Source organism: Sesamum indicum, linkage group LG2 (assembly GCF_000512975.1).
Source record: "Sesamum indicum cultivar Zhongzhi No. 13 linkage group LG2, S_indicum_v1.0, whole genome shotgun sequence".
NCBI lineage: Eukaryota > Viridiplantae > Streptophyta > Magnoliopsida > Lamiales > Pedaliaceae > Sesamum > Sesamum indicum.
Window position 1 is genome coordinate 3,736,537 of NC_026146.1, and position 27,586 is coordinate 3,764,122.

The window sequence follows — 27,586 nt, forward strand, 5'->3', positions numbered from 1 at the left end:
TATTTAATTGTGCATACATATAATTGAATAAAAAATTATAATTTATTTTACACAAAATTACAAACATATTTGCATATATTTAGCAGGTATATATTTTTTGTATTATATAATTTATAAAAGCCTATAAGTTTTAAATATTATTTTTTATATTGAATAATATTTTAAATTACTAAAAGTAATTTTGGAAGAGATTTTTCAATAATACATGTTTTAGGGAGTAAATGAAAAGTATAGGGGCAAGTAAGAAGGGTATTTTTGTTCTGTCAATGCTAAATTATTTTATTGGGGGAATTTTTATTACTTTTTGTACTTTAAGGAGATAAATGCGATTATATATATAGTTTTAGGGTGAAAAATATATTTAATTCTATATATTTTGGATAAGTATATCAACTTTTTCCCAGCCTTAATTTAGGACATGAAGTTGAGTGTCGGTTCCCATCCTTGACTAGACAATGATGCTTAATACTCGAGATTCGTTAACTCTACTGATCTGATCTAAAAAACCTAACCTCGATCGATCAATCGTTTTGGCCAAAGACTTTTAGAGTCTAAACTATCTCAGGGTACATAGGAAAACTCTCTGTCATATATAGACAGGGAACAGATCCTCTTTTGGAATCCACAGTCCTTGCTACATACTACGACTGCACTAGATAAGGTTTATGATGATCTTGTCTCACGACACAGTCACCGCTCGTCATATCCAAGATACAGTCTTCATATGCACGTGATTGCCATGATTCCTCAAGTTTGAGGACTAATCTTGTACTATCAGAATCGAGATTCCCAATCATACCGACCAACCTTTAAGTGGCTTTCGTATGATGATTCTAAAGAGTTAGTTCAGTCAGTCGACTACCTTGCTAATTAACCCACTAAAACTGCACAGACGACCTATATCTTCTGCCTACAAAAACACAGTTGCAGTGCTTAGTGCAAGTCTCTATAGGACCCTCGATGCCCTGTCTCGAGGTCCTCGACTTGGAACATTTTATACCGACCCTCAGCAGTTGGTTTCATGGCTGTCAAACCTATGCGCATCCCAAATCCACGGGTTTAATTTTTCAGTCTGTGTACATTTCATTAACATTGAAACCCCATTTAATACTAGTTGTAAGCACAACGAAATATAGTGCCAACTTGATGAATTCTTATCATATTAATCAATTTTATATAATGCTATAAGATTGGTGAATGGCAAAGAACCAATCTAATGGGCTTTTGTCCACCCATTCCAATAGATCTGCTATCCTTAATTGTTTTGAACTGAGCCCTGAAGAGGTGAATATGGATCCATCTGCTGGTATACTTCCTTGCAGCTTTCTTTTCATGTAGTTGTTCAAATAATTTAATGTTATTTTAACAATTTCTTTGTATCCATTTTTTGGTAGTAAAAATATTTCAGAAGCTATTGTAAGAACCAACTCGTCTGCTAAGAGAACCATGCTGAAGAGTCCTCTTGCTATCACAGCCAATTCTGCTTCTATAGGGGATTCCAAAGGCAAGTATCCTACTGATCCGCTGCCAACACCCCCCAAAAGGGTTAAAAGCTCTTTTGGTTTAGCTGTGTCAATTTCTCCTCACCCTACTACATGAGTTGGGACCCCTCGCCCTACTAAGGATAAGTCCTCGAAAAAGAGAATTCTCCCAGATTGAAAACCTATTGCTTGAGACATGAAAATAGAGCATGAGATAAATCAATTTTGAGAAGTTTGGATTCTTACATCTATCACTTGGTGCTCTAATTTAGTTTTTTGAATTTTCACCTCATTTTTCCTTATTCTTCCTACCCCTAAACCAAAGCCCCATTACAACCAAAATATAAGACCTCTTGATTCAAGTATGTGTATATTTATAAGTGGTGAAGATTTTGGTGCATAATCAAGCCTAAGATGAAGCATTTTCATAAGCATTTGAGTGAAACACTCAACAACCAAAAACACTTGAGAGATTGGGAGATATGAGAGCATAGTCTACTTGTTCTCCATGCTTAGTTTTTTTATGAAAATCATCTTGTGAAAACTTGTTTGAAGCTTGTTGAGTTGTCTTTTATCATATGGTGTCCCATTCTTTGAACATTGAACTAGTTTTCGCTTGGGTACTTTCTTCTGCGATCCATAAAGTTTGGAATGAAATTCTTGAACCTATTTTATCTTTATTTCTTTGCATCAAGGATGAGCAAAGGGTTCAGTGGAGGGATATTTGATAGGATCGCATTTTTGCTTATTTCATGTGATATTTTGACCTATTTTATGACCAAAATGCTCCTAATTAATATTATTTTGCAGCATTAGGATAAAATGGAAAATGAAGAAAAGCACCAAAATGAAAATTCGGACAAGACTCAAACTCAATTTTTGGCAAGAATTTGGAGCTGTTTGGACTACCTTTTTCATGAATGAGGAGTTTAACTAGGATTATAATTTTATTTCCATAAGTCTTTTTAGTTCAATTAGGAATCTACTTTTAATCCTAATAGAATTAGGTATCTAGTTATTATATATATGTGATGTAATTCACTTTAAGAGTCAACTTTTGAACTCTTGAGATCTCTACGTTTTTATGATATTTTCTTACTTTGCTTTTCATGCGTTCTTCCATGAGCATGTCTAGCTAGTTCTCTCATTCCCATTGAAGACTTGGTGAATGCTTAAATTAATGAATTGTGAGATCTAATTTATGCTTTCTACTTTTAGTCATATTGATATTTGTGTTGTTCTTTGTGCTTTTATTACAAATAATCTGATTTATGAATGATAGGTATCGTTGTTCATTATCAAGAATATTTCCTGGCCAATTGAATTTACAAATCCGTAATTGTTTGTTTAGTTCAATAACTAGTGGTAACATAGCATAATTGATTATGTAGAAGTTTTCGATTATGTTGTAGGGAATGCACAATCTAACTTAAATAAATTCTCGTAGGAATTTATTGGTTAGAATTGGGCCTTTCTAGTTCTTAATGCTGTCAGTAAATTAAATCTTGAGAACATTCCCAAGGTTGTTTACTGATTAGGGATTTAGTCAACGGACGTTCCTTGACTATCCACAAGGTAAGGAAAGGTGAGGTCGTTAGGTCGTACCAATGGCCATAACCAATTTCTCTTTCATGAATGATTGTTATCTTTGCATCTATGATCGACCGTGGAATTAAGCATGATCCTATCTTTAACTGGAATACTTTTATCTTATATTTACCTCTTCTAATTTTATTAGCTTTTTAGTTAAATTTAGTTTTTATTTTTATTCTTCTTCACAATCATAACCCCCCTAATTACTCTTATTTTGAGGGAACTAATTTAAAACCAATCCCTGTGGATTCCATCCTACTCACACTTCTACAAAAGTATTCGTAGGAATTATTTTTGGTGGATTTGATACCCATCAAATAACAAGAATATCATTGTGTGGTAAGTGAACTCCTTGTGTGTCAGCAGGTCTAAAGTGGATCATAGAATCCCTTTCTGCTACTTGCAATCAATTTCCATAACTGTTTTGGCATAACGCGAGCATGCGTACGTTTGGCCTTCCTGGAGTCCCCCATCAGTAGGTTTTCCTACTATTATGTGGATCACGCCTTTAGCTAGGGTGTTTTTCGGGCTCTGCTTTTCGACAAGAGCCTTATCCCTTTTTGTGCCTCCTTTTGTGGGGATCTGCAATCATCTCCTTGCTTCTACGCCAGTTGGGGGGAGTGCTCCTGCTTTGCTCTCATCTTCAATCTGTATTAATGCAATCTGTAAGGTACCCAACTTGGATTAGCTGCTCTATCTCCTGCCTTAGCTGGCCCACTTGTTGGTATTGCGCCTATACTCCCTGTGGTAATTGCAAAAATATTTAGATTTAGGATGTTGGATTCTTCCTTGGAACCCTTGGGCCACTGCAGGGCAGAGAATCGATCTATGCCATGAGCATCCGTGCTGGAATGGTTATGATGGGTTGAAATGCTTATTCTTGGAACCAAGGGGATCAAATAGTCCTCTAGGTTGCCCTGCTCCTACGGGAGGAGGGTCCTTCATTATCCCTCCTTTGTTGTGCTGATTATCCTTCTTCTTCAACTCGGAATCTTCTAAATTTATGTACCTGTCTACCTGAGCTAGTAGGTTGTAGAAGTCGGGAGTAGGCTTCTTGGACAGGGATTTGAAGAGAGGTCCCCCGTGAAGCCCTTGTGTGACGGCACTAATTAGTACTTACGGGTGCGTGGCGAAACCTCTAGGATGCCTTGGTGAAGCACTCAACATAAGCCTTCAATATATCATTTTCCTCCTGCTTCACTCCAAAGAGGTTGATGGCCCAATTTTCGGCACTTCCTACTGCTAGCAAACTGGAATAGAAAAAGGGCACTAAATTTTGCAAAAGATCTAATTAATTCAACTTTGAACCATTATTAAGCAAGATTGGTTAGTGTAGTAAGAAATAAACAACATTTAATACAATTAGTATATATGTACAGTAGTGCTGGATTTTCAAACTTATGGGTATGCTTAATAGTGTTGGTATTGCCATTGTAGGCTGCGAGGGCGCCCTAAAATGAGTAGGGAGCTCCTCTGTCATGATATCAGCGTTGATGGAAATACCACGCTCCAGGAGTGGGACTTCCTTCTTTATCCCTTGGCAAAGTTCCATTATCCTCTTTATGAGAGAGTGCCAGCTCTTGGGGGATCCATAAAGAACCCATCTCTTTGTTGGTATGCTCGATAGGTAGCGATTCGTCCTTTTAGAGACCAGTAGGGCCCTGCTTTTTTATTCTTTGCTCACTAGGTGCTCTGCTCTTGTTTTTTTTTTTTGTTGGGAAGATTGTCTTGCTCTGCTAGCCTGTGAGCCTGAGAGAGTTGCATTGATTGTCTCCACGATAAACTGTTAAGTTGCTCAATGAGAAGTGGATTGACGATAGCATGTAGGGTTGTGGATCGAAAGCTGGATGGAGCCAGGTAGTTCCCCTACTGCTTGTCTTGGAGGTGGAACAACGAAGTCTACAATAGAAAGAAGAGATGTGTTTCTTGGGTCTGCCAAGTTAGAAAAAGAAAATAGTTTATGGGTTTTACACCTTGCTCTCGCCCCAATAGGGTTTGGCCTACTGGAATCCCGTAGTGGGGACCACTACCTTGCTCCTGGACTTTGAGAAAAGTTATTTGAGGGAGGCATCTAGTATGATTTTTTCTAAAAAAAAAAACTTAGTATTAGGTTTGGTTACGATTTTGAGTACTGATTAACTATATCGAACTTAATACCTATTTATTTATACATAAATATAGGTATATTCTTTTAAATAACAAGCTAAAAGTGTTAGACATGTTTGACACTTTCAAACATGTCTTATACTTTTACTTTTATCACCAAAATTGAGTAGGGTTATCACCGAACGAACACCTATAATAACAGAGCTCAAAATAGGTAATATTCCAAACCCAAAACTGAAAGGCTGAGTAGTTAAAAGCTTCAGTGCGAGCCCAGCCCATTTGAGTTGGGCCAAAGCTCAATATGGCCCAACTGAAACTGGACCCGTGATAAAAAACTATAACTGTAAACCCGTAACCCGGATTTCGAGAATTAAAGAGAAGAGCGCGCTCCGGAAATTCATTTCGGGAAAGCAAAACCCTTTTTTCCGCCGAATTGGGGGAGTTCGTGGCCGAATCTTTCTCTCGCGAACGAGCACGGAGAGAAGACCAGTGAAAGCAGAAATGCCTGCGACCTTCATAGCCGTTCAGTGTTTCCAATGCTCTACCATGCAGGCAATAATCTCTGTGTTTGTGTATGTTTCTGAAAATTAATGAGTTTTTGTATGTGTTGAAATGCAATTATTGGAATGAGAGTGCAGGTGAAGCAGGAGAAAAAGAGCAGCAAAAGGTGGAGCTGCGTGGTGTGCGATGAGAAGCAATCTGTGCGGAAGGTGTTTGCTCAGGGTTCCATGGCCAAGGACGTGCGCCACTTCGTCCAGAATTTCAACATGTCTCGAGAATTATCCGACCAGAAACAGTTTCTCTTGGAAGAAACGGAAACTATCAATTCTCCCATCGATGATCAGAAGAGGACGAAGAAAAGGAACGATTGGACAGAGTACGTTGATGATCAGGAGGAACATTGCACAAAATACGATGAAGATAGAACGCTGTCGGAAGGTGTTTGATAAAATTGCTAAAGATTCTGAATTCTTTTAGAAATGTTTTGTGGATTCTGATGTTGGATTTGGGGTGAGCAGTGGAGGAGATTGTCGTGACAGAGATGCCCAAGGCCCTGTTCAAGAAACCGAAATTGAAGGGCTATTCTTCCAGTGGAGATGGGGCAGAAAAGCGTTTCAAGCCACTGTTTCTGAACAGAAACAATGCCAAAAGGCATCAAAATGATCATTCTCAAGGTAAATTCACTTCCAGTCGAAATTGGATGCTTATTGGTAACACTGAAATATACTAAGAACCGAGAATTTCTTTTTAAGGAATGGATGATTGAGATTTGGTTAAGTGCAGGTATACAGTACACTGAAATTCAACAAACATCTTGTGGAAGAACTTCCAAGAAGAGACATCAAGACATTTTTCCTGATGACCAAGCTATCACGTTACATACATCAGAGAAAGCTTTGAAATGGAACCAATTGAGAGCACAAATTCAAGAAAACAACAGCAATGCAGCTAACATGGATATGGAGGAGCCATGTTTACAACAACCAGTAAAAGGGGCAAAGAGATCAATTTCAAAGTGGAACGGTTACATTGCACAAGATGACAACAATTATGCAAATGGGACACCAACAGCAGAAAAGGGACCAGTTTCTAAGTGGAGCAGCTTCATAACTGAGGAAGACGACTACCTCTTGGAGACAAGAGGGAGAGGAGACTCATGGGATGGTGTTAGCGAACAGAACAACGACTTGTTCGAGTCAATCCTGAACGATGAAAGAGTAGAAGATGATATCCACCCTGATTTCCTCTGAGCTTCTTGTTTTCCCTTCTCCATTAGATCAGACTGTGAGTGGTTGAATTACATATATGATGCTTCATCAGTTCACTCTGCAATCTCATTATACATTATTTATTTGAAAATTACATGTGTAAACATTATTGTTATTTTTGAATTTATATTTTGACAAGATCTTAAGTTAAGTGTATTAATTTAAAACCTTAAAACTTAGACTTTTTATTGAAACAAAATTTTATGCAAAACAGATGAATGGTTTAAATTCATTTATAGAATTTTAAATTTTTTTGAGTTTATTTTGAAATATGTAATTTTTGTAAATAGGTAGCTATATAGTTCACTATGCACTTGAGACTATAATATAAGAAATTCCTTTGTTTTGACATTATGAAGCAAACTTTAATGTCAGCATATATACAAAAACAAAGTTGAATAGAAAATTATAAAAGCTAACTAAATAGTTGTGTCATCTATTTCTATCTAATATATATAAAAAAATCATTCCTCATTCTGCATCGTCAAGTTTTAAAATACCAATTATACTCTTAAATATTCGTACCAATATAATTACTTATTAATTTTAAATGATCCATGCTAATTTTTAACTACCAATTATTCTATTATATTATCCTCGATTTTCACTTTTACTATATTGATTTTCATTTTTAAAGTTATATCCATTTGATTATATGTCCGCAAGTAATACTCAAGTGTATGATGTTATAAATGTGGTGGAAAAAAAAAACTATATAATTGTTAGTGAAAATGAAAATAAATCCTTTTGGAAGAAATGCTTGAAATGGGAAGTCAAAATCCAATGATAACGAGTTGAAGTATCACCAAACAAATCCATTGTATATTCTTATAATTTAGTAGTTTGAATACATTTCACCGTCTTTCTGTTGCTCTTTGACTGCTCAAGGTTTCGACCATTTGATTCCCAAGCTATAATTGTCCTGGTCTTTGGGATCACAAACCTTCTTCGGATCACATTCATTGACAACTATACTACAGGCATATAATTTGTAGTATTTCAGTCCTATTCAACTCTTCCTAGAGACCAAGTATACTCGGTGATTCGTTATATGAAAAATACATTCCTGAAGTTTTTTGATACATCTGGTTCTTTTTCTCAAATTTTACTCTTATCAACAAGAAGCAAGATGTTGTTCGATGAGACCACGAATTACACATGGGGAGAAGTTGTATTGCTATTTGGGGTGGCAATTCAACCAATTTGAGCTAATTTTTTCACCGTTTAAAAGATGATTGACAAACAGCATCACGAAACGAGACAAATAAGCCATTAATTCTTCATTTATTTTCTAAATAACTTTTGAGTCCAAAAGAATTGAAAAGAACATAAATACAACGTCTAGTCACTGAACACAACTGAAAAGGGACCCAAATTTTCGAAGAATAACTCTAACATTAGCTCAAAGCCTACAAAATAAATTCATTCTCGGACATAAATCCGAGCAAATAGAATAAAAAGCACCCTTAGAAGCTTAAGAGGAGGTGAGTTGATCACCAATGGCGGAGCCCGACGCTGCTAGACGAAGCACATCCATAGCCTCTACGACTTTCTTCTTTAGTGCATCGGGAGACTCGATGAGGTGAAGCACCTCTGTTTGGTCCATCTCTAGCAGCATCCCGGTTACCTTTCCTGTATGATTGGGCTCGAGTCGTTCCACAAGTGGATAAAGCTGTTCGCCTAGCATCTGCACAATTTAAGCATAGCTCGTCAAGTTTAAGAATGGATAACCACAGTGTAATATATTCATGGTTGCAAAGAACAGACGAAAATTGGACTAACCATGCGCTGATTCTCTGGAGTAGCAGAAGCCAAAGCTGAAGCGAGTGTTGATCTGGATAACGGAACTGAGAGCGGCATCTCCAAGGCAGTAGTTCCTGGAACTGCAGATGAGTCGAGAGGCAGTGGCACCATTGGCCCCATTAGACCTTGAGGAACCACTGATGGATTGGCACCGTTTCGTGGATTTGCCATGTATCTATTCAGGCCTTGATTTGAGTTGCGCTGCATCAGACCATTAATGCTTCGTCATTAGAGATACGGCCATATAGTCCATAAGAAATGATAAACATCGAATGGATATACATTTCCCAAGTGCGAAGTTAGCAAACATGACGAACCTGTTGTTGCTGCTGTTGAGGATTTCCACCTCTTCTTGAACCCATTCGCTGTCCAGACTGACCTTGTCGCTGAAGTTGGTATGGCATGACAAAATTGGACGGAACACCTGACTGTAGTCCAGGCAACTGCTGCTGAAATCCATATGCAGGAGCTTGAGGGATAAGTCCAGGACCAACCTGGCCGAAATAAAGCTGCTGATGAGCAAGTCTTGGTGCGCTGGTGTGAAATCCCGGAATTCCTGGCAAAGGTGACACTGTACCAGGTGTTCGCATCTGAGCGAAATGTGCCTGGACAGAAAAAAAAATGTTATTATGAAGCTACAAACAAATGTCATGCAGCCTCACAAACTCAAGCTCATATGCTACCATGGAAAAGCTAAGAGGGTTCTTTTGAAATTTTATAGGCCAAACACTCAAAGAAGTGGAGGATTTCAATGCTCAAGAAGCACAAAACAACAGAGTAGAAGATTTCGATGCTCTAGAAGCACAAAAAATAAGCCCATCATCTAAACACCATCCTTAAGAAACTTTAATCGTAAAGAAGTCATGATGTATAACCATGAATACAAGCGTAGACACATACATGTCTATGCAAATTTATAATTACAAGTCTATGCAAATTTATAATTACAATAAGTAACAGAAGATGCAATTGGAAACAAAAGGTGAACACATATTATTTTTACCACAGATGGTATAATATAGAAATGATTAGAACAAAACTTTCCTTATTGTATTGATTTTACGTACGTAGTGTTCTTAATACAAATGAATGACATCAAGGAAAAGCCAAGGCATCACCTGCAGCCAAGCCTTCCTTTCTTCTTTGCGTTGAGCTACTGCAACATATAACGGTTTTCTTCCTATCATCTTCCCATTCATTTCATTCAACTGTAAGTATTAAAACATAACATAAATGGCTTTCAACATATAAAATAGGAAGAACTCATGAAAACAAACCTCACCAGAAAAAGCAAGGACGCGGAGACTTAGAAATTGAAAATCCAAAAGCAGAAATGTATCTTACAGCTTTTGTAGCTTCTTCAGGGGTGGAAAAGGCCACGAAACCTGCGCCCTTGCTCACTCCATTTGGATCACGCATGAGCTAAAGAACATAACAACAAGAAGTAAAAAAAGGTGATAATAGAGTAAAAACGAAAAAGTTGTTAATATTAGATATCATTCGTAAATAGAAACTACTCTCAGCAAAAATACAATGTCCGATACCTTGCATGACGTAATGGTTCCAAACTCTGAGAATAACTCTTTCAGCTTTTCATCACTTATGCTATCTTCAAGGTTTTTCAAGTACAAGTTAGCGCCTTTTAATTTCTCAAATCTACTGCTTCTCTCCCGTTCAAATTTGGCTTTCAACTCTGCCTCCCTTTCAGCTTTCTTTTCAGCTTTTCCAACATACAGTACCTTGTCGTCTAATGAGGATCCATTCAAATTCTCAACTGCAGCAGCTGCAGCATCAAAAGTTTCGAAATTAATGAAGCCAAAGCATCTGGATCTGCCATTTGGATCTTTCATAATTACTGCACTAGTGATAGGACCAAACTTTTCAAACATTTTCTTAAGGTTCTCCTCAGTAGTACTTTCAGAAAGGTTTTTCACATAAACATTCGTAAATCTTGGAGATCCTTTTGCTTGATTCCTTTCTTGTCGACGAACAAAAGTACCAACATAGACCTGCTTATCATTTATCAGCATGCCGTTTAATCGCTTGATTGCAGTTTGTGCAGCTTCCTCCTTATCAAACTGCACGAACCCGTAGCCCTTTGAATTTTCATTAGTGTCCACAGCAACCTTGCAAGAAAGCACATTTCCAAAGGCAGAAAAAGTTTCATAAAGTGCCTTATGGTCTATTGAAGGATCCAAGTTCTTAATGAACAGATTAGCATATCCACTTTTCCTGAGGCTAGGATCTCTATGAGAAAACATAATCCTTATAGGCTTTCCATTGACAGGGGTAAAGTTCAAAACATCCCTCGCATTAGAAGCTGCATAATGTCAACATGAAATAATTAAGAAACAGATTCATAATGAAAATCTGCAAAAAAGTATCAATAGATTGTCATTGTTGCCACAATGTTAGTATATTCAGGGACACAACACACGGACATAAAAAAATTGAAATTCAGAATAGAGAAAAAAAAAATTGAAGTAAAGAGATTATCGTATCAAAATAATTACTTCAACAACTCACTCAAATTGTAATTACTCTAAAAACACAAAATTCCAACATAAAGTACAATTTCACATGCATGCAACCACGTTTTAACACAAAACGAAATAAACAACAATAATCAGAAAAGAAAAACAAATAGAACATAGATTTGATCAATGATGATCACCTTCCATAGGAGTGTTAAAATTGACATAGCCGTATCCGAGCGAGGAACGACGAGTCTGATCCCTGCAAACCCTAACGGAAACCACCGGCGCCACCTGACTAAACAGATCATACAGTTTGTTCTCATCCACCGTCGCCTCCAGATCACCTACATACAGCGCCGAGTTCGGGAACATTACCCCCGCCGCTCCTCCTCCAACCACTGCACCCTGATTCAGAGGCGGAACGGCTGCCACCAAACTCCCAACCGACTGCGCCTGCATCGCCACTGGGGGAACCGCCATCGCCGCCATGTGAATCCGAAAAATAACTCAATCAAACAATCAAGATCAATAATTGGAAGTAGTAATGTAGAAAAATACGTATAGTTATATACGTATATAATCCTTATATCTATCGCTATATACGCACACAATGTGTATCTCTATCCCTCTCTGAGAATCTGAGTGATGAGAGGAGAGAAAGGTAAGAGAAGAAAGTGATTGCCTGTCGCCGCTTTATATATAGATGGCAAGAGTTGAGAAGGAAAACCCGTCTGTTCTCAGTTAGGATTTAAACGAGTTGTACTTCGGGTTTGACCGTTGAGTATTTTATAGATAGTAGTTCAGAGTTCGGAAGGTACCACCCTTGTGTTGGGTGTAGAGGGGGTTGAGATTCTAGACGATTACAGTTGCTTGGGTGGGGATATCGTTGTGAACCGGTTCAAAGTAAAGAACTGCGACGTTTGTGATGCGGCACGTGTGACGTGGCATTCGGGTTTTGTTTTCTTGCATTCCGCACGTGCGCTTTCCTTTGGTTTTCATCAATTAATTAAGAAATATATAGTACACAAAATATTGTCTTTTTACTCTCAATATCATTTATAGTAAACTACAACGACTTTTTTTTTTTCTGAAATTTAATATAATTTTGAATATTTTTTTATTATTTAAAAAATTATCAATATTACTGATATTTTATAAAATTATGTAATTTTTAAATAAATGTCTGAAATATTAGAATAAATGACTAGAAAATCGATTGAATTAACTACTATTCGTCAATCTTTATTAAAATAATATTATTATGATGAATAAAATAAATATTCGTGAATGACTTAAGTGTTTGTTGTGCTTACTACTAACGTTGGACGAACATCAAAACAAAGATTGAGCCAAATACCTGGCCCAGTCCAGAGAAGTAAATGAGGCCTTAGTGGTTTGGATTCAAAAATTAAATTTGTGTTAGAAATAATTGGTTAGACTAATTATTTATTTCGGGCTTAATTAATTAAACTGGTTTGATTAGATTAAATATTCACTTAAGTTTTTCTTGTTGGGTATTTCATTAATTAAATTTGGGTTAGAAATAATTGGTTAGACTAATTATTTATTTCGGGCTTAATTAATTAAACTGGTTTGATTAGATTAAATATTCACTTAAGTTTTTCTTGTTGGGTATTTTATTTAATTAAATTAAATAATAAATCCAACAAGAAATAATATATGGATTCAATTATTGGACAAATTAATCGAGCCCGATCAAAGTGCAAGGAAACCTCAACCCACGTTGACATCGTTTAGGTCAATTTACCTTGTTTTGAAGTGAGGAAAAACGTGCATAATGCAGATATATAGAGTAGTGGATAGATTACGGAAAGTTGGTGGAGATATGTAAGTTCGCTAAAAGAATAATATAGTGTTTGGATTTATGGTTTGAGTATTTTGTTCTGTGTTTTGGAGATAGAGAGAGAAAAATAGAGATGAATAAGTGTATGTTGAAAATAGATGACATGTTTCAATTTGTATTTTGAGGTAATTTTAAATATTTTAAAATAAGTGGTGTAGGTTTGATGTTGGAATTTGAGACACAAAAATCACTGTTTATTATAAAATTATATCTTTTTTATATATATAAATATTGTATGCTTAATATTGTATTTTTTTTAGACAAAAATCACAATTTATTGTCAAATTATGTCTCTTTTATATTATATATATAAGTGTATATATATTATACATAAAAAGTTGAAAAATGAAAAAATACACAAATAAAGTGTAAAAACACAAAAATAAATATTGATTGTGTTTTGTCTCGTTTTGAAAAATACGAAAACATAAAACCAAACACAGTGTAGAGGTTTTCCTATTCTTTTTCTCTTCATTCCATTTCTTCTCAATCTTCTTTAGACTAACCCTAGCCGTTTTTCTCCATTTTTTCAAGGAAAAATTCGTCGCTCCATCTCAAGAAAATTTGGTATGGACGCATTTAGAGAGTCTCTATGTTGAGGCTTTGCACGACCGAACATAGGAGAGGAGATCTACGTGTGTTGCCGATTGGATGAGAAAACAAGTGTTATGCACTCGATTTTTTCTTTCTTTCTTTTTTTTTTTCATATGTTTAATACATCGAATATCCGAAAAAATCAAGGTACGCTCCTTGATCTTGATTTTTATGCATTATTTGCTTTTAATTTTGTATTTTTTACATTTCAGCCGTGTTCCCATGCTGATTCGATTCCTTTAATGAAATTTTCAATTTTGTCTTTTTTGTATTATTATTATTTTTTAATTTAAAATTATAAAAAATCAGATGAGGTGAATGAATAATTTAAAAAAATTATTCACTTAGTTTATAAAAAAATTTAAAAAATAAATACCATTATAATTCATAGACCAAAAAAGCATTTTGGTCAATTTACTGAAAAAAAATAGATAGAATGCCAAAGGAGACTAACAGATTAGATAATCGTTGGATAATCATTAAAATTAGAAAGGTATTTTGTAATTATAAAATTTTTTAGAGAAACTCGTTGTAATTTTTCATATTATTTATTGAGGCTCAAATTTTAATATAATGAATTCAATTGATAAAATATGAAGGGTTCAGGATATAAATTGCTTAATTTTTTAAAAAATAATTATTTTTTTCGATTAATCATTTCTATAAATAATTTTTTATCCACACACATTTAAACTTAATCCATTTTATTAATTTTGATCAATTATTAGTTTTTGTTTTTATTCACTCTCATTCAAAATCAATGAATATAATAAGAGTTTAAATCACGTACCTGCACTAAATGTGGTTAGATTGCTAGTCCCGTTATGATTGGACGTGTGATTGTGGTGATTAAAAAACAAAATATAAAAAATAAAATTTTAATATTTAGGGTGGAAAGTATTCATATGAGTATTTTTAGAGTTATTTTTACAATACTATATATAAAAAAATTACAACTATACCCCAAAATAGGATATAGTTGCAAGACTGAGGAGAATCGATAGTGCTACTAACAACTCCCTATTTTTTGAATTTTTTTAAAGTGCGGGTGTATTAGTGCTACTAACGACTTGGCACCTTTATTATTATTTTTTTATTTTTTTATATTATATTTAATAATATAATTAATTAATTAGTGGTTATTATTTTTTATTTATAATATTATGAGTTTTTTATTTAATATTTTTGATGCGTGCGATTTTAGCACGAGTCCAGAGTCCTTGGATCTTGATGTCGGATTTGGGCTAATTGGTGAAAGCACTTTAGGGACATGCAAAACAACACGTTAGTACTTCGATGCTTAAGTTAGTCCGGATTTAATAAAAATAAATATAAAAATAAATTATAACGAGAAATCGTGGTAGAAATAAGGATTTCGTAAGTAAGATCACAAATTTTAGAATGGCAGAGTAGCAGCGAGAGACTTCTCAGAATGTTGAGGGGTGGTCTATTGAGGGGTGCCACCCATATTTATAGAGGAGGAGCCCCTCTTCGCAGGGACTCTAGAGAGAGTTGTGTATCTGAGAAGGAAGACAGGATTTTGGTGGATAAGATCGCATCTTATCCCTTTTTTGAGCAACACGTCTTTGGATAAGGGAGAACTCGTTCTTCATGAAGACTCTTGCCTTTGCAAGGAGGCTTCCTAGGCTGAGGAGTCCAGTTTTTTGAGGGTACCTTCCTTCTTTTGGACCGGCTTTGGGAAGGTGTTGTAGGCCTTCGTACTGGGCCTCCTTCTTGGTCTAATCTTGATGAGGCATGCTTCTTTCTTGGACAAATACCGATGTGGTGGGCTCCTTCTTGGGCTTAACCTAGTGGGCTTCCCTTTTGGGCCGAACCTGCTGCAGGGTGCTTTCTTCCTAAGCTAAGCTCAGCACCATTGGGTGGGCGAACTCTCTCCTAGGCTAGCGGGCCTGACTTGGGCCAATTTCTTTTGGCCTAGACCCTTCATTTAGTCCCCCCACTCTAAGGAGGAAGGATGCCTCCTGACTCCTTAGAGTAGGAGCCGTCTGTAAAGAAGGAAGATGTTTCCTAACTCTTTGAAGTAGGGCTCCTTATAACCTAGGAAGGAGGGACCCGTCTTCACTAGCCTAGTGCCGGCTTTTCTCGTGACCTCCTGCAGACTCTTGGGGAAAGTGTATTCTCAGCTTTTTGTCAGGCCGATTTGACGGCCGTAATTATGGCAGGGGGGGGCGTTATTTAGGCAACTGCAGCACCCACGTCTGGTAACCTATTTCCACGCGCGTGGTAACCACCCTCACTCTAGCGGTTATCAAGGACCTGAGTTAAGAACTCCTCCATTAGCAGCCTTTCGATTTCCTCCCTCCTCCTCTTTCAAAAAGTTTTCTTTGAAGCACTAGGATTTCCCTCTAGTCTTCCTCTTAGTTTGTAAGTATTTTCTCTTAGTTTCCTTAGAGTTTCATACGTCTTTCGAAAAATGTCTTCTTCCAGTGCGTCTGTGCACTTTCTCAAAGAGATCTTCTTCAACAATGATCCCTCGGAGGCAACTTCCAAGAGGGCGGACCCTATTTTGCCTTGTTTTAGAAAGGGCTAGAGGAGGAGCCTGAGGCAGGCTACCTCTGCTGCCCGCCATTTAATGATGAGGACACGGACGAGGAAGAGGGGGAGAACAAAGGGGAGGGTTCTTCCCTTGAGGAGGAGAGGGTAAGGTCCCCATTTGAGGAGGCAGGGACTCCTGAGTCCTCCTCTGAGGATAAAGTGTCTGGGTCTCCTTCATGAGAAGAGGAGGGAGTAGTCCCTCTAGTGGAGGAGGGAGAGGAGGAGAGGGCTCCTCTTCGCCAACAGACTGAGGGCTTTCCACCCTGCGAACATCCTCACAGACCAGCTCCTTCAAGAATTCCATGTCCCTCCTGCTTTCGTTGTATATACCCCCTTCCCGACAAGTACCCCTTTCCATCCCTTCGTAATTGTTTATATTTTTTTGCTGTCCAACTCCGATCGGGTCTATGTTTTCCTATTCCTCTTTTTTATTCTGAGGTTGCACATATTTTTCAAGTTCCTCTAAATTAGTTGGCTCCAAATTCTTTTAAGGTTTTGGCCAGTTTTTTTATAGTTCTTCATTTCCATAGTCATCCTATAACTGCTCATCTCTTTGCTAAATGGTATCGTTTCAAAAAGTCCAAAAAAGGGTTCTTCTATCCTCATCCTCCCAAACATTGAAAGAATAGTTATTTTTTTGTCCTCCCTCCTCATGCTTGGTCTTTCCCAAAATAATAGATCATCGAGCCCCCTCCCCCTGTACATGCGGGACCAAGGACAGCGGCCTTATCCTCCTTGTTGAAAAAGTTGAATGCATCCCCTTATGATTGTCGGTCTTTAATTGATGAGAGGCTGTTGGGGCACTTCGGGCTGGCCCTTAAAACAGACCCCTTGGGGGATTCCTTGGATATTTTATTTCTTTATTTTTGTCTGTCATCGCCTTTCATTCTTTATGCTTTCTTGAAGCACTTATCCTCCTTATATGTGTGCAGAGAACATAATGTTCAACAAGCTTATGAGGGATCACGTAATGGGGGGTCGTGCTGGGGGACTCCTTCTCCAATGTCTTCCAAGGGTGCTCCTACCTCCAATGGTTTGAGAGGTAAACGCCCTTCCTCCTCCTTTCCTCCTGGTCCAGTGGCTGGGAATTCCTCAAAGAAGCCTTGCACGGGTTCCATGGTGGTCCCTCCTTCCCGTACTTCCTTCATGCCTCCTCCTGCTCCTCCTTTCAAGGAAGAAATGGATACCCCTCCCAGGCCTTCTCATGCATCTTCTGTTTACCTCCACAGCCATTACCTGCTCGATCAGGATAAAGCTAACACCTCCTTGGTGACGAATTTGAGGAAAGGGGCCCTATCTCCTGGGGACAAACAACTCTTGTCCCCTCTCTCAAAGGAGGAATTGGAAGGGATGGGGTATCTCTACATCTTCAAGGTACCATTCTTTCTATATTATGTTTTCATCCTTGTGTGCATTTTTCTAACGATTCTTGCTTTTCGTAGGCCGCCTCTGTCAGTGAGGAACTCTCTTCCAGGCCCGATGGGGTTTCTCTTATTCCACCAAACGACGCCCAAAAGCGAAAGTTGGAGGATATGATAGAGAGCCTGGGAAATGAGAATGCCAAACTGGGAGAGACCAAGAAAGAGATGATGAGCCGCCGACAACAATTGGAGAGGAAGGTGAGGAAACTGCAGAAGAAAGCAGCCAGTCATGAGAGTGCACCGAAGAAGGAGGTGGAGAAGGCAGTGATGGACTTCCCCCATTTTAAGGAAGGCAAGAATTATTTGGAGGCCTACTGGAAGGCCTCTTGAAGAAGTTCAAGAGGTCCATAGAGAATCAGCAGGAGGTGGCCAAAATAGCGGGACCCTTCTTTGAGCATGACTTCACAACTTGCAAAGAGCAATTCTAGGCTCAAGGGTACCCCCTGCAGGAGAGGAGTCTTCCTTTCTTGATCTTGCCACAGCTTTGAATGCGCCCAATCCTTTTGTCTAACCTTCCATTCCAAGAGAGGGAGTCCTTCCCCCAAATTCAGGCTGGTTCATTTTTTGGCCTTCTGTTCATACCTCTTTTGGTGATGTCCGTAGAATTGTTCACATAATGGGGAGACTAATTGGTAATTATTTAGAAATTTAAATTTATAAATAAATTATACATTGAAATTGGGATGTAGCTTGAATGGATTAAATTGGGGTTTGTTATAATATTTGGGAGCAAATTATATTAATTAGAAAAATTAAAAAGGACGTAATGGGTATTTTGAGAAAACTTTAATTAAATAAATAAAATAATAATAAGAATAATAATAATATTACATATATAGTAATAAATATAAATAATAATAATATATATGTAATGAGAGAGAGAGAGGGGGTTGAGAGTGGGGGTCCCACTACCGCCTCACCTCTCTCTTTCCTCTTTTTTAAACACACACACATATACAAATTCATACTTCAGAAAATTTGCAATTTCTCTCAGGCGAAGAAGAAAAAGAGGGTAAGAATTTATGTTTTAATTTTTAATAATTTATATAATTATATTATTTAATTAGTCCGTTTATTAAATTTATACTGAGCGATCTACTATTTAATCGGAACATTTTATTAATTTGGCTATTTAAATTAGTATCAAATTAAATATCACATTTGATATAAAAATGATATATTTGGTTAATTAAATTATTAGATTTGTTAGATTTAATAATTATTATAGTTAATTTAAACAATTCCATTGAAATGATTAACCAAATACATAATTCTATGTATTATTATTTAATTAAATTGTATGACAACGATAAATTGATAGAAAATTCATAGAAATGTTTCGAAAATTATATTTAAAAAATATTATGTTATTAAAAAAAGAAAATAAGGTTTTAATAATAATCTAATTTAGGAATGATATTAAAAACGATGGTTATAAATATATAAGGGGTTTGATTAAATGAATTCTTATGAGTTAGTTGATAAATTAAATATATGTTTGAGAAGCTTAGAAAGTGGAGTTATTTAAAATAAAAGGGAACAGAGGTTGAACTTCAATATAAATAAAATATTAACAGATTGGTGGAAAATATACAAATATTATATAATATTTTATTTAAAGTTTATATATTCTATATATATTGATTATATGTATAATATTCTATTATAGAACGTGACGACAACGTAGAATGGTGAGTAATTCCTTGTGAAATCGAAGCATTTTAGGATTTAAGATAAGTATAGATATGTTTGGTATTACATATTATATATATTGGTTTCTTATATTTGATCGTGAATTTGCATTTATATTTATATACGTGAATTTTGTATATTGATTGTTTATATAATTAGTTGTGGATTACTTGTTGGATTATCTTATTATCGGTGAAATGGTTACTATGTGATATATGTGATTGTGATATGGGACTTGCGAGATATGATTTTGTGATCATCGTATGATTGATTGTGTATGAAATCAAATTGGGAAGTTATTGTTGAGGAGGTAATTATTATAGAGAATAGAATGATGATTGTGAATTAAAATAAAAGATGGTGCTTACCTAATCGGGAACATAGTTAATAATTTACGATAATGTGATTGATGATGATGTGATCGATGATGTAATATGAAAATTATATGAATTAAGCTAGGTACCATGATGCATAGGATACCGGGGTATTCCGTGTAGCGGGAAATATTCTGTGCTGTTAGCTAGAATTGGGGTGGTGTGGTGATACCGTGCTTGTTGTGATGTCTTGTGTTGATATTGCTACACATTAGAGTAGAGTGTGTGGGGATATCACATACAACTGGTATCTTGTGCTGCATATGATATGATGTTGACTGAGATGATGATGGCTGACAAAAATCATTGACTAATGTACTCCAATTAGAGTAAGTAGGTCCCTCAGTTAATAAGCCATAACGTTAAATATTGTATCGTGGATTGATGTACAGTCGTAGGTATGTGTTATTCTTTATATCTGTTGTTCCTACATGACGAATATTTGTTAAATTGATGTGATTGTATTGTACGTACCTTGCAGTCTCTGTGTATATATATAGACTGGTTAGCTATACTCATTAAGTAGACAGCTCATTCCTTGCCACGTACTTTTCAGGAAATAGGTCACATTGACTAGCCACATCGAACTTCAAGTCGCGCCGTGGTCTTTATTAGGTGGATCAGCCGTGTTATCTGAAGCCGGAGTTTTGGCTATTTGGTTGTTAAACATTTGAGTATTTTGTCGGGTGGTGTTAAAATTGTGTACTGTGGCTATTATGCTATTCCCTCGAGGTTATGTATATAAAGACATCAGGTGGGGTAAATAATAAACTTTTTACGATGTCTAAAATCTTTTATGATGTTTATATAATATATTGATAAAGTAGAATATTTTATGTTACAGGTTGAAAAGAAATTAGTTATAAAATGAATTGTAATTAAAGAAAGGATGAAATAGAGATAATTAAATGTAGTGAGTAGGGGGTTCTACATCTTCTTGCATCGTGCTGATTCTTGCTGAGTTTTTGTAGAAGGAGATTTAGATAACTTGTTGGGGGAGGTTGAGGCAGAAATTAGGAATCCCCCATACAAAGTAGCAGTTGATGCCACAGCTGGGGATCCTCAGGGAGAAGGCGCCCCAGATGAGAATGAAGAAGGACCTTCTCTGGCCACTGATGCAACTCCTCCTTCTACCCTAATGCCTACTGTTGGTGCTCCCCTTGAGAAAGAGGCAGAAAACCCCGCTTGTGTGGAAAAACCTGATGATGTAATGTGATTGCTTGTTAAGTCAGTTGGATGGAGCAATCTTGTACTTTACTTACTTTTACTTGTTCTTCCCCCATTTGAAATAGGGACGAGACGATTTTAATCTTCTGCTCTGTTGGGATATTTTTTTCTAGCACGCCCCTAGTGATGGTTTTAAGCCAGGGGCTTGAAATGTGATGCTTCTCGTTTTTCTTTTCACACTTGATGTTTGTCTTTAGATTGATATTGTTCCCTTGATACTTTGGAGTCTTCAGGCCTGGTTGTGATGAGGGGTTGCCTTTAGAGTTTTGGAGGGAGGCCTTCTCAAACTTTCTTGGCAAGGAGGTTCCTTGCACTTTTTCTTGGAGGATGCCCCCTTGAATCTTTGTCGTAGGGGATTCCTTTTGTCTTACTTGAAGGGTGCCTCCCCTAGACTTGCTAGTTGTGAGGGATGTTTCCTTGGGTCTTCTAGGTAGGCAGGTTCCCTTCAACTTTCTTAAGGGATGCCTCCTTAGGTCTTCTAAGTAGGCAGATTCTCTTCAGCTTTCTTGAGGGATGCCTCCTTAGGTCTTCTAAGTAGCCAGATTCCCTTCAACTTTCTTGAGAGATGCCTCTTTAACTTTTTTCGTGTACGAATACTTAAACATTATATCATGAAATATATTTGTATAAAGAAGCAATGAATATAAAGCGTGCGAGGGCTTGAAAAGGGGAGTCTCGGAGGCTCCTTCGATGATGGAGGCCTGCATAAATTTTGGCATGACTTACTCCATACAATTTTTATGCCTCGCTTTAGGAAATATAATACATCATACCTTTTTGAGAGGGGTGTCTGCAGACGTAGGCTTAGTAGGGGGAACCCTACAAGGGGACTCGTAGGGGGATGTCCTTCAGGAGGATAATTTTAGAAGGGGTCCTACAAGAGGACTTATTGGAGGATGCCTTGCGCGAAAATATTTTTAGATGGAGTCCTTCAGGAGGATTTATTGGAGGATGCCTGTAGGAGGACATTTTTCGAGGGAGCCCTTCAGGAGGGCTTATTGAAGGATCCCCTGCAGGAGGACATATTGAAGGATCCCCCTGTTGGAGGACATTTTTAGAGGGAGCCCTGTTGGAGGGTGCTTAATTTGTATAGTAAATTTTCTAAGCATAATAATAACTACAAGTTAGTATGAAAGAAAAGCAAATGTTTTTTCATAAAACAGCTAAACTTTGAACTATCTCAACACGAAACTTGTGCAAAAAAGTAGGCCTAAGCCAGTGTTTGTATGGTAAATTTTTTAAGCATAATAATAACTTTAAGTTAGTATGAAGGAAACAAACTTTCTTCAATTAAACCGTGTAAAACACCTAAAATTTGAACTATCTCAGAATTCAACGAAACTTGAACCAAACATAGTCCCAAACTCTTGCATTTGTATGATAAATTTTCTAAACAAAATAATAACTACAAGTTAGTATGAAAGGGAAGCAAACGTTTTTTAATAAAATCACGTAAAATAACTAAAATATGAACTATCTCAGAAGTCCACGAAACTTAAACCAAAAGTACGCCTAAACCATTGTATTTCTGTGGTAAAGAGCTCGTTCAGTCAGAAGCAAAAGGTAAACGTAGCTTAGATTACTATAAAAGTCAGCATGTATGGCACTGGTTTTGTAAATTGCTTTATTTATAGAGGAGAAATCCCTTAAAAGCGGGAGCGAAGACACGACACTATTATTGATTTTCTGTAGTTTCACCACCGATGCATGTGATGGAGACGTCCTTCTTTATGCATAATACTTCTTGAGGTTATGAATGTTCCAAGGGCGTGGGAGTGGACGTCCTTCAAAGTCTTCAAGTTCATAAGGCCCTCGTCCTATTACTGTTGTCACCTTGAAGGGTCCTTTCCAAGTGGGGTTTAACTTTTCCATGGGTTTCAGTGTTTCTACTCTTCGTAATACGAAGTCACCTACTTGAAACTCCGTGTCTTTACCCTCCTGTTATGGGCGTTGATCATGGTATTCTTGTATTTTTTGATATGAAGAACAAAAGCTTTTTCCCTTAATTTTTCGATGAGGTCCAAGTTTTCTTTCAACAATTTCATTTTTTTTTTTCAGAGAAGTGTAGTATTCTGTGGAAGGGTACTCCCAACTCGGCTGGAATGATTGCCTCGGTCCCGTAAACCATGGTGAAGGGTCTTTGTCATATGGATTCTCGAGGAGTTGTGCAATATGCCCATAGGACATTCGTTAATTCTTCGTTCCAATTTCCACCGACTCATTCTAATCATCTTTTGATCCCTTGAACAAGAATTCAGTTGGTGACCTCCACTTGTCCATTGGCTTGAGGGGGTACTACTGATGTGAATCTCTGCCTTGATGCGCAAACCCTTACACCAATCTTGTATTTTATGGTCTTGGAATTTCCAACCATTGTTTGAAATTATTTCGTGTGAGAGTCTAGAGCGGCAAATGATATTATTCCATATGAATTTCATCACCCCTGTGGCTCGACTTCCACCCACTTGGTAAAGTAGTCAATAGCCACTAGCAGGAATTTTCTTTGACCAGGAGTTAGGGGGAATGGTCCCACGATGTCTATCGTCCACTGTGCGAAGGGACAGGGTGATAGCATGGTAGTCAAAGGCTCCGCAGGCAGGTGTATGAGGGAGGAATGTTTTTGGCATTTCTCGCATTTGACCACCAGCTGCTTTGCGTCTTGTTTCATAGAAGGCCAAAAGTATCCTACTCGCAATGCTTTGTTGGCGAGCATCCAAGTGCCTGCATACGCTCCACAACAGCCACTGTGTATTTCTTTTAGATATGAACTCCTTCTGATTGGGATAAACATCATAGTAGGGGGTGTGTAAAGGATCTCTTTTTAAAGGATCCCTCCTTGTAGTAGAAAACGTGCATCTCGGACTTCAAGCCTCGCAGCCTCCCATTTATTGTCTGGGAAGGTCCCTCTTCCAGCCGTCGGATAATAGGGTCCTCCAATCTTTTGAGGAGGATATGGCTTGAATACAAATTGGAGTTTTGGTTTAGGGAGGTATTGTGTGGTGATATGCCTCGTTCTACAATCTTATAGAGCTGGCTAACTTGGAGAAGCAGTCGGCTTTGATGTTTTCTTCTCTCGACATTTGTACAACTTGAAAGCTTTTGAACCCCATTTTGAGTTATGCCATATGCTTCAGATATTGAATCAAGTTTTCTTCCTTGGCCTCGTAGGAGCCTTCGGCTTACTTTACTATCAGTTGGGAGGACTATGCCTGCACCGCTACCTTGAATAATGGACGACCCGTCTACATGCAATAGCATTTTTCGACTTGAGGGGTGCCTTCTTCAGATGTTCCGTAGTCTCAGAGACGAAATCGGCTAGGGCTGGAGCTTTGATGGTAGCTCAGGGTTGATAAGAGATATCGTATTCACTTAAGTCTACCGCCCATTTCATGAAACGTCCTGAGGTGTCTGGTTTGCCTAGCGTTTGTTTCAACGGCAAGTTTGTCTTCACCCCAATGGGGTGTGAAAGGAAGTATGGGCGCAACCTTCTAGCAGTGATGATCAATGCGAGGGTTATCTTTTCTATCGTGTATCATCCTTCTGCTCCATTAAGGATCTTATTAATGTAATAGATCGACATCTGTCTCCATTCTTCTTCACGAATCAAGACGGAGCTAATAGCTTGAGGGGTGGCTGACAGGTAGACATAGAGGGTGTCCCCTAAAGATGGCTTCACCAGTAGAGGGAGCCCCGCTAGGTATCACTTGAGTCCTTCAAAATCTTGTTGACATGAGTCATCCCAGTTGAAATTCTTTGCCTTCCAAAGAACTTTGAAGAAGGGCAGGCTCTTTTCTGCCGATTTGGATATGAACCGGCTTAGTGTTGTCACCCTCCCTATTAGCCTTTGCACTTCGTTGATGTTGGAAGGTGCCTTCATATCTAGGATGGTCTTGATTTTGAGGGGGTTGGCTTTAATCCCTCTTTGGGTAACTACGAATCCTAGAAAGCGTTCTCCTTTCACTCTGACCGTGCATTTTTCAGGGTTGAATTTCAGTCGGTACTTTCTTAAGACAACAAATGTCTCCTCTAGGTCCGCCACATGATCCTGGGCTTCCATACCCTTCACAAGCATATAGTCCACATATACTTCTACATTTTTTCTGATTTGAGGATGGAATATTTTGCCCACCAAGCGCTGGTAGGTGGCTTCGGCGTTCTTTAGCCCAAATGGCATGAGCACGTAACAAAATGCTCCAACAGATGTAATGAAGCTGACTCTTTTGTGGTCTTTCGGAGCTAGCGTTATTTGGTGGTACCCTTATACATCATGCTTAAGAGCCCACATCCAGATGTGGAGTCTACCAATTGATCAATTCGAGGGAGAGGATAAAAATCCTTGAGATCTCTGAAGTCGATGAACATTCGTCATTTCCCTCCTAGCTTGGAAACTAAAGTAGGAGGGACATGGCATTCTTGAAAGAGCTGGTTTATGGAGGAGGTTAGTAGGGTGAAAGGCCCCCAGTCTGTTGGCGATTGAGGAGCCCTCTCATCCTATCCCTCTTCCACTTGAGGGATTGCTCTCTCCTCTTCTCCTGAAGGAGACCCAGACACCTTATCCTCAAAAGAGGACTTAGGCATCCCTGTCTCCTCAGACGGGGATCTCACACTCTCCTCCTCAGGGGAAGAACCCTCCCTTTCATTCTCCCCCCCTTCATGTCTATGTCCTCATCTACCAAACGACGGGCAACAACGGTAGCCTACCTTAGGCTCCTCCTCTGGCCCCTTCCAAAACGAGGCAGAACAGGGTTCGCCCTCTTGGAAGTTGCCTCCGAGGGATCATTGCTCAAGAAGGTCTCTTTAAGAAAGCGCACGAACTCGCTGGAAGAAGAAATGTTTTGAAAGACAGATGAATCTCTAAGAAGATGGAAAGAAAATGCTTACAGAGGGAGATCCTGGTGCTTCAAAGAAAACTTTTTGAAAGAAAAGGAGGGAGGAAACGAAAAGGCTGCTAATAGAGGAGTTTTTAACCTATGTCCCTAATAACCGCTAGAGTGAGGGCGGTTACTACGCGCGTGGGAAATAGGTTAACAGATGTGGGCACTGCAGTTGCCAAAAGAACGCGCCCCCTGCCATAATTACGACTGTCAAATCGGCCTGACAAAAGACTGAGGATACACTTTCCCCAAACGTCTGTTGTAGGCCATGAGAAAGGCGAGCATCAGGTTAGTGAAGACGGGTCCCTCCTTCCTAGGTTACAGGGATCCCTACTTCAAAGAGTTAGGAAGCATTCTCCTTCCTTACAGACGTCGTGCTAATGAAAACGGGTTCTTTCTTCCGGTGATACAAGAGCTCCTACTCTAAGGAACCAGGAGGCCTCATTCCTTGTTAGAGTTGGGGGACTGAATGATGGGTATGGCCCAAAAAGAAATGCTAGGCCTAAGTCAGGCTCGCAGTCCAGGAGATAGTCAGCCCGCCCAAGGGTGCTGGGCTCAGCCCAGGAAGGAAACACCATGCGGTAGATTCGGCCCAAAAGGGAGGCCCACTAGGCTTAGCCCAAGAAGGAGCCCACCACACTAGAATCTGTTCAAGAAAGAAGCCTGCCTCATCAAGATTGAACAAAGAAGAAGGCCCAGTACGAAGGCCTACAGCACCTTCCCAAGACCGGCCTGAAGGAAGGAATGTATCCTCAAGAAACTGGACTCCTCAGCCTAGGAAGACTCCTTGCAAAGGCAAAAGTCTTTACGAAGAAGGAGTTATCCCTTATCCGAAGACGTGCTGCTCAAGAAGGGGATAAGATGCGATCTTATCCACCAGTATCCCGCTTTCCTTCTCGAGTACATAGCTCTCTTTAGAGTACCTGCGAAGAGAGGCTACTCCTCTATGAATATGGGAGGCACCTCTCAACAGACCACCCTTCAACATTCTGAGAACTCTCTCGCCACTACTCTGCCATTCTAAAATTCGTGTTGTTACTCACGAAATTCTTATTTCTATCACGATTTCTCATTATAATTTATTTCTATATTTATTTATTCTTAAATTCGGGACTAACTTAAGCATCAGAGTGCTAACGTGTTATTTTGCAGGTTCCTCTTCTTAAAGTGCTTTCATTCAATTAGCCCAAATCCAACATCAAGATCCAAGGACTTTGAACTTATGCTTAAGTTGCACGCATCACATACTAAATTATACTTTCGGTTGCATGAATTCTTTTAATGATAAAATATCGGAATAATTAGGCTGTGATTTTCAAAATTTGGTGTAATACACATAAAATTTGTGGTTTGAAAAATTTTATGTAGTATTCTTGGCGTTTATTTCTATCTAACAATTAGATTCTTCTATGAATCAAAATTCACTGAATTTGCTAAGATAAACAAAAAAATTAAATAAAAATTCATATTTGTCCCAATTGACTTATTGCGGGTAAAGTATATGAAAAATTTATATTTATCCTAATTGATTTATTACTGACTTATTGCGGATAAAATATATATATATTTTAATCAACCTACTCTAATAAGGATAAAGATTGATCCATCACTTGGACATAACATCAGTATAAAGGGCTCCATTCATTTTGCCGTAAGTCCATATCTCATATATGCACGCATTTTAAAAGACTTCTTCAGACATCAACTTCAATAATTTCCGACTTTTTTGTGATTACAAGGAACAAAACATGCAAA

General features: G+C 38.0%; 2 protein-coding genes across 2 annotated transcripts; one reads left to right on the forward strand and one right to left on the reverse strand.

The window, feature by feature from the left end:
* LOC105178849 lies at positions 5,569-7,107 on the forward strand. Its single transcript, XM_011102406.2, has 4 exons — positions 5,569-5,732; positions 5,819-6,119; positions 6,200-6,355; positions 6,465-7,107. Exons 1-4 carry the CDS (start codon positions 5,682-5,684, stop codon positions 6,929-6,931), a joined length of 975 nt encoding a protein of 324 aa, XP_011100708.1. The 5' UTR covers positions 5,569-5,681; the 3' UTR covers positions 6,932-7,107.
* On the reverse strand, positions 8,228-11,876 carry LOC105178857 (polyadenylate-binding protein 3). Its single transcript, XM_011102418.2, has 7 exons — positions 11,427-11,876; positions 10,297-11,072; positions 10,097-10,174; positions 9,871-9,960; positions 9,070-9,357; positions 8,732-8,953; positions 8,228-8,636 (listed from the first exon to the last, which is right to left on the reverse strand). Exons 1-7 carry the CDS (start codon positions 11,716-11,718, stop codon positions 8,424-8,426), a joined length of 1,959 nt encoding a protein of 652 aa, XP_011100720.1. The 5' UTR covers positions 11,719-11,876; the 3' UTR covers positions 8,228-8,423.

Excerpts from the sequence above, each read along its gene's own strand:
- LOC105178849 (XM_011102406.2), top strand. The coding sequence starts at position 5,682 with ATGCCTGCGACCTTCATAGCCGTTCAGTGTTTCCAATGCTCTACCATG. Across the intron at positions 6,120-6,199 it reads AGATAGAACGCTGTCGGAAG|TGGAGGAGATTGTCGTGACA; the intron begins GTGTTTGATAAA and ends TGGGGTGAGCAG. Across the intron at positions 6,356-6,464 it reads TCAAAATGATCATTCTCAAG|GTATACAGTACACTGAAATT; the intron begins GTAAATTCACTT and ends GGTTAAGTGCAG.
- LOC105178857 (XM_011102418.2), bottom strand. The coding sequence starts at position 11,718 with ATGGCGGCGATGGCGGTTCCCCCAGTGGCGATGCAGGCGCAGTCGGTT. Across the intron at positions 10,175-10,296 it reads GAACCATTACGTCATGCAAG|CTCATGCGTGATCCAAATGG; the intron begins GTATCGGACATT and ends TATGTTCTTTAG. Across the intron at positions 8,637-8,731 it reads CTCCAGAGAATCAGCGCATG|ATGCTAGGCGAACAGCTTTA; the intron begins GTTAGTCCAATT and ends TAAATTGTGCAG.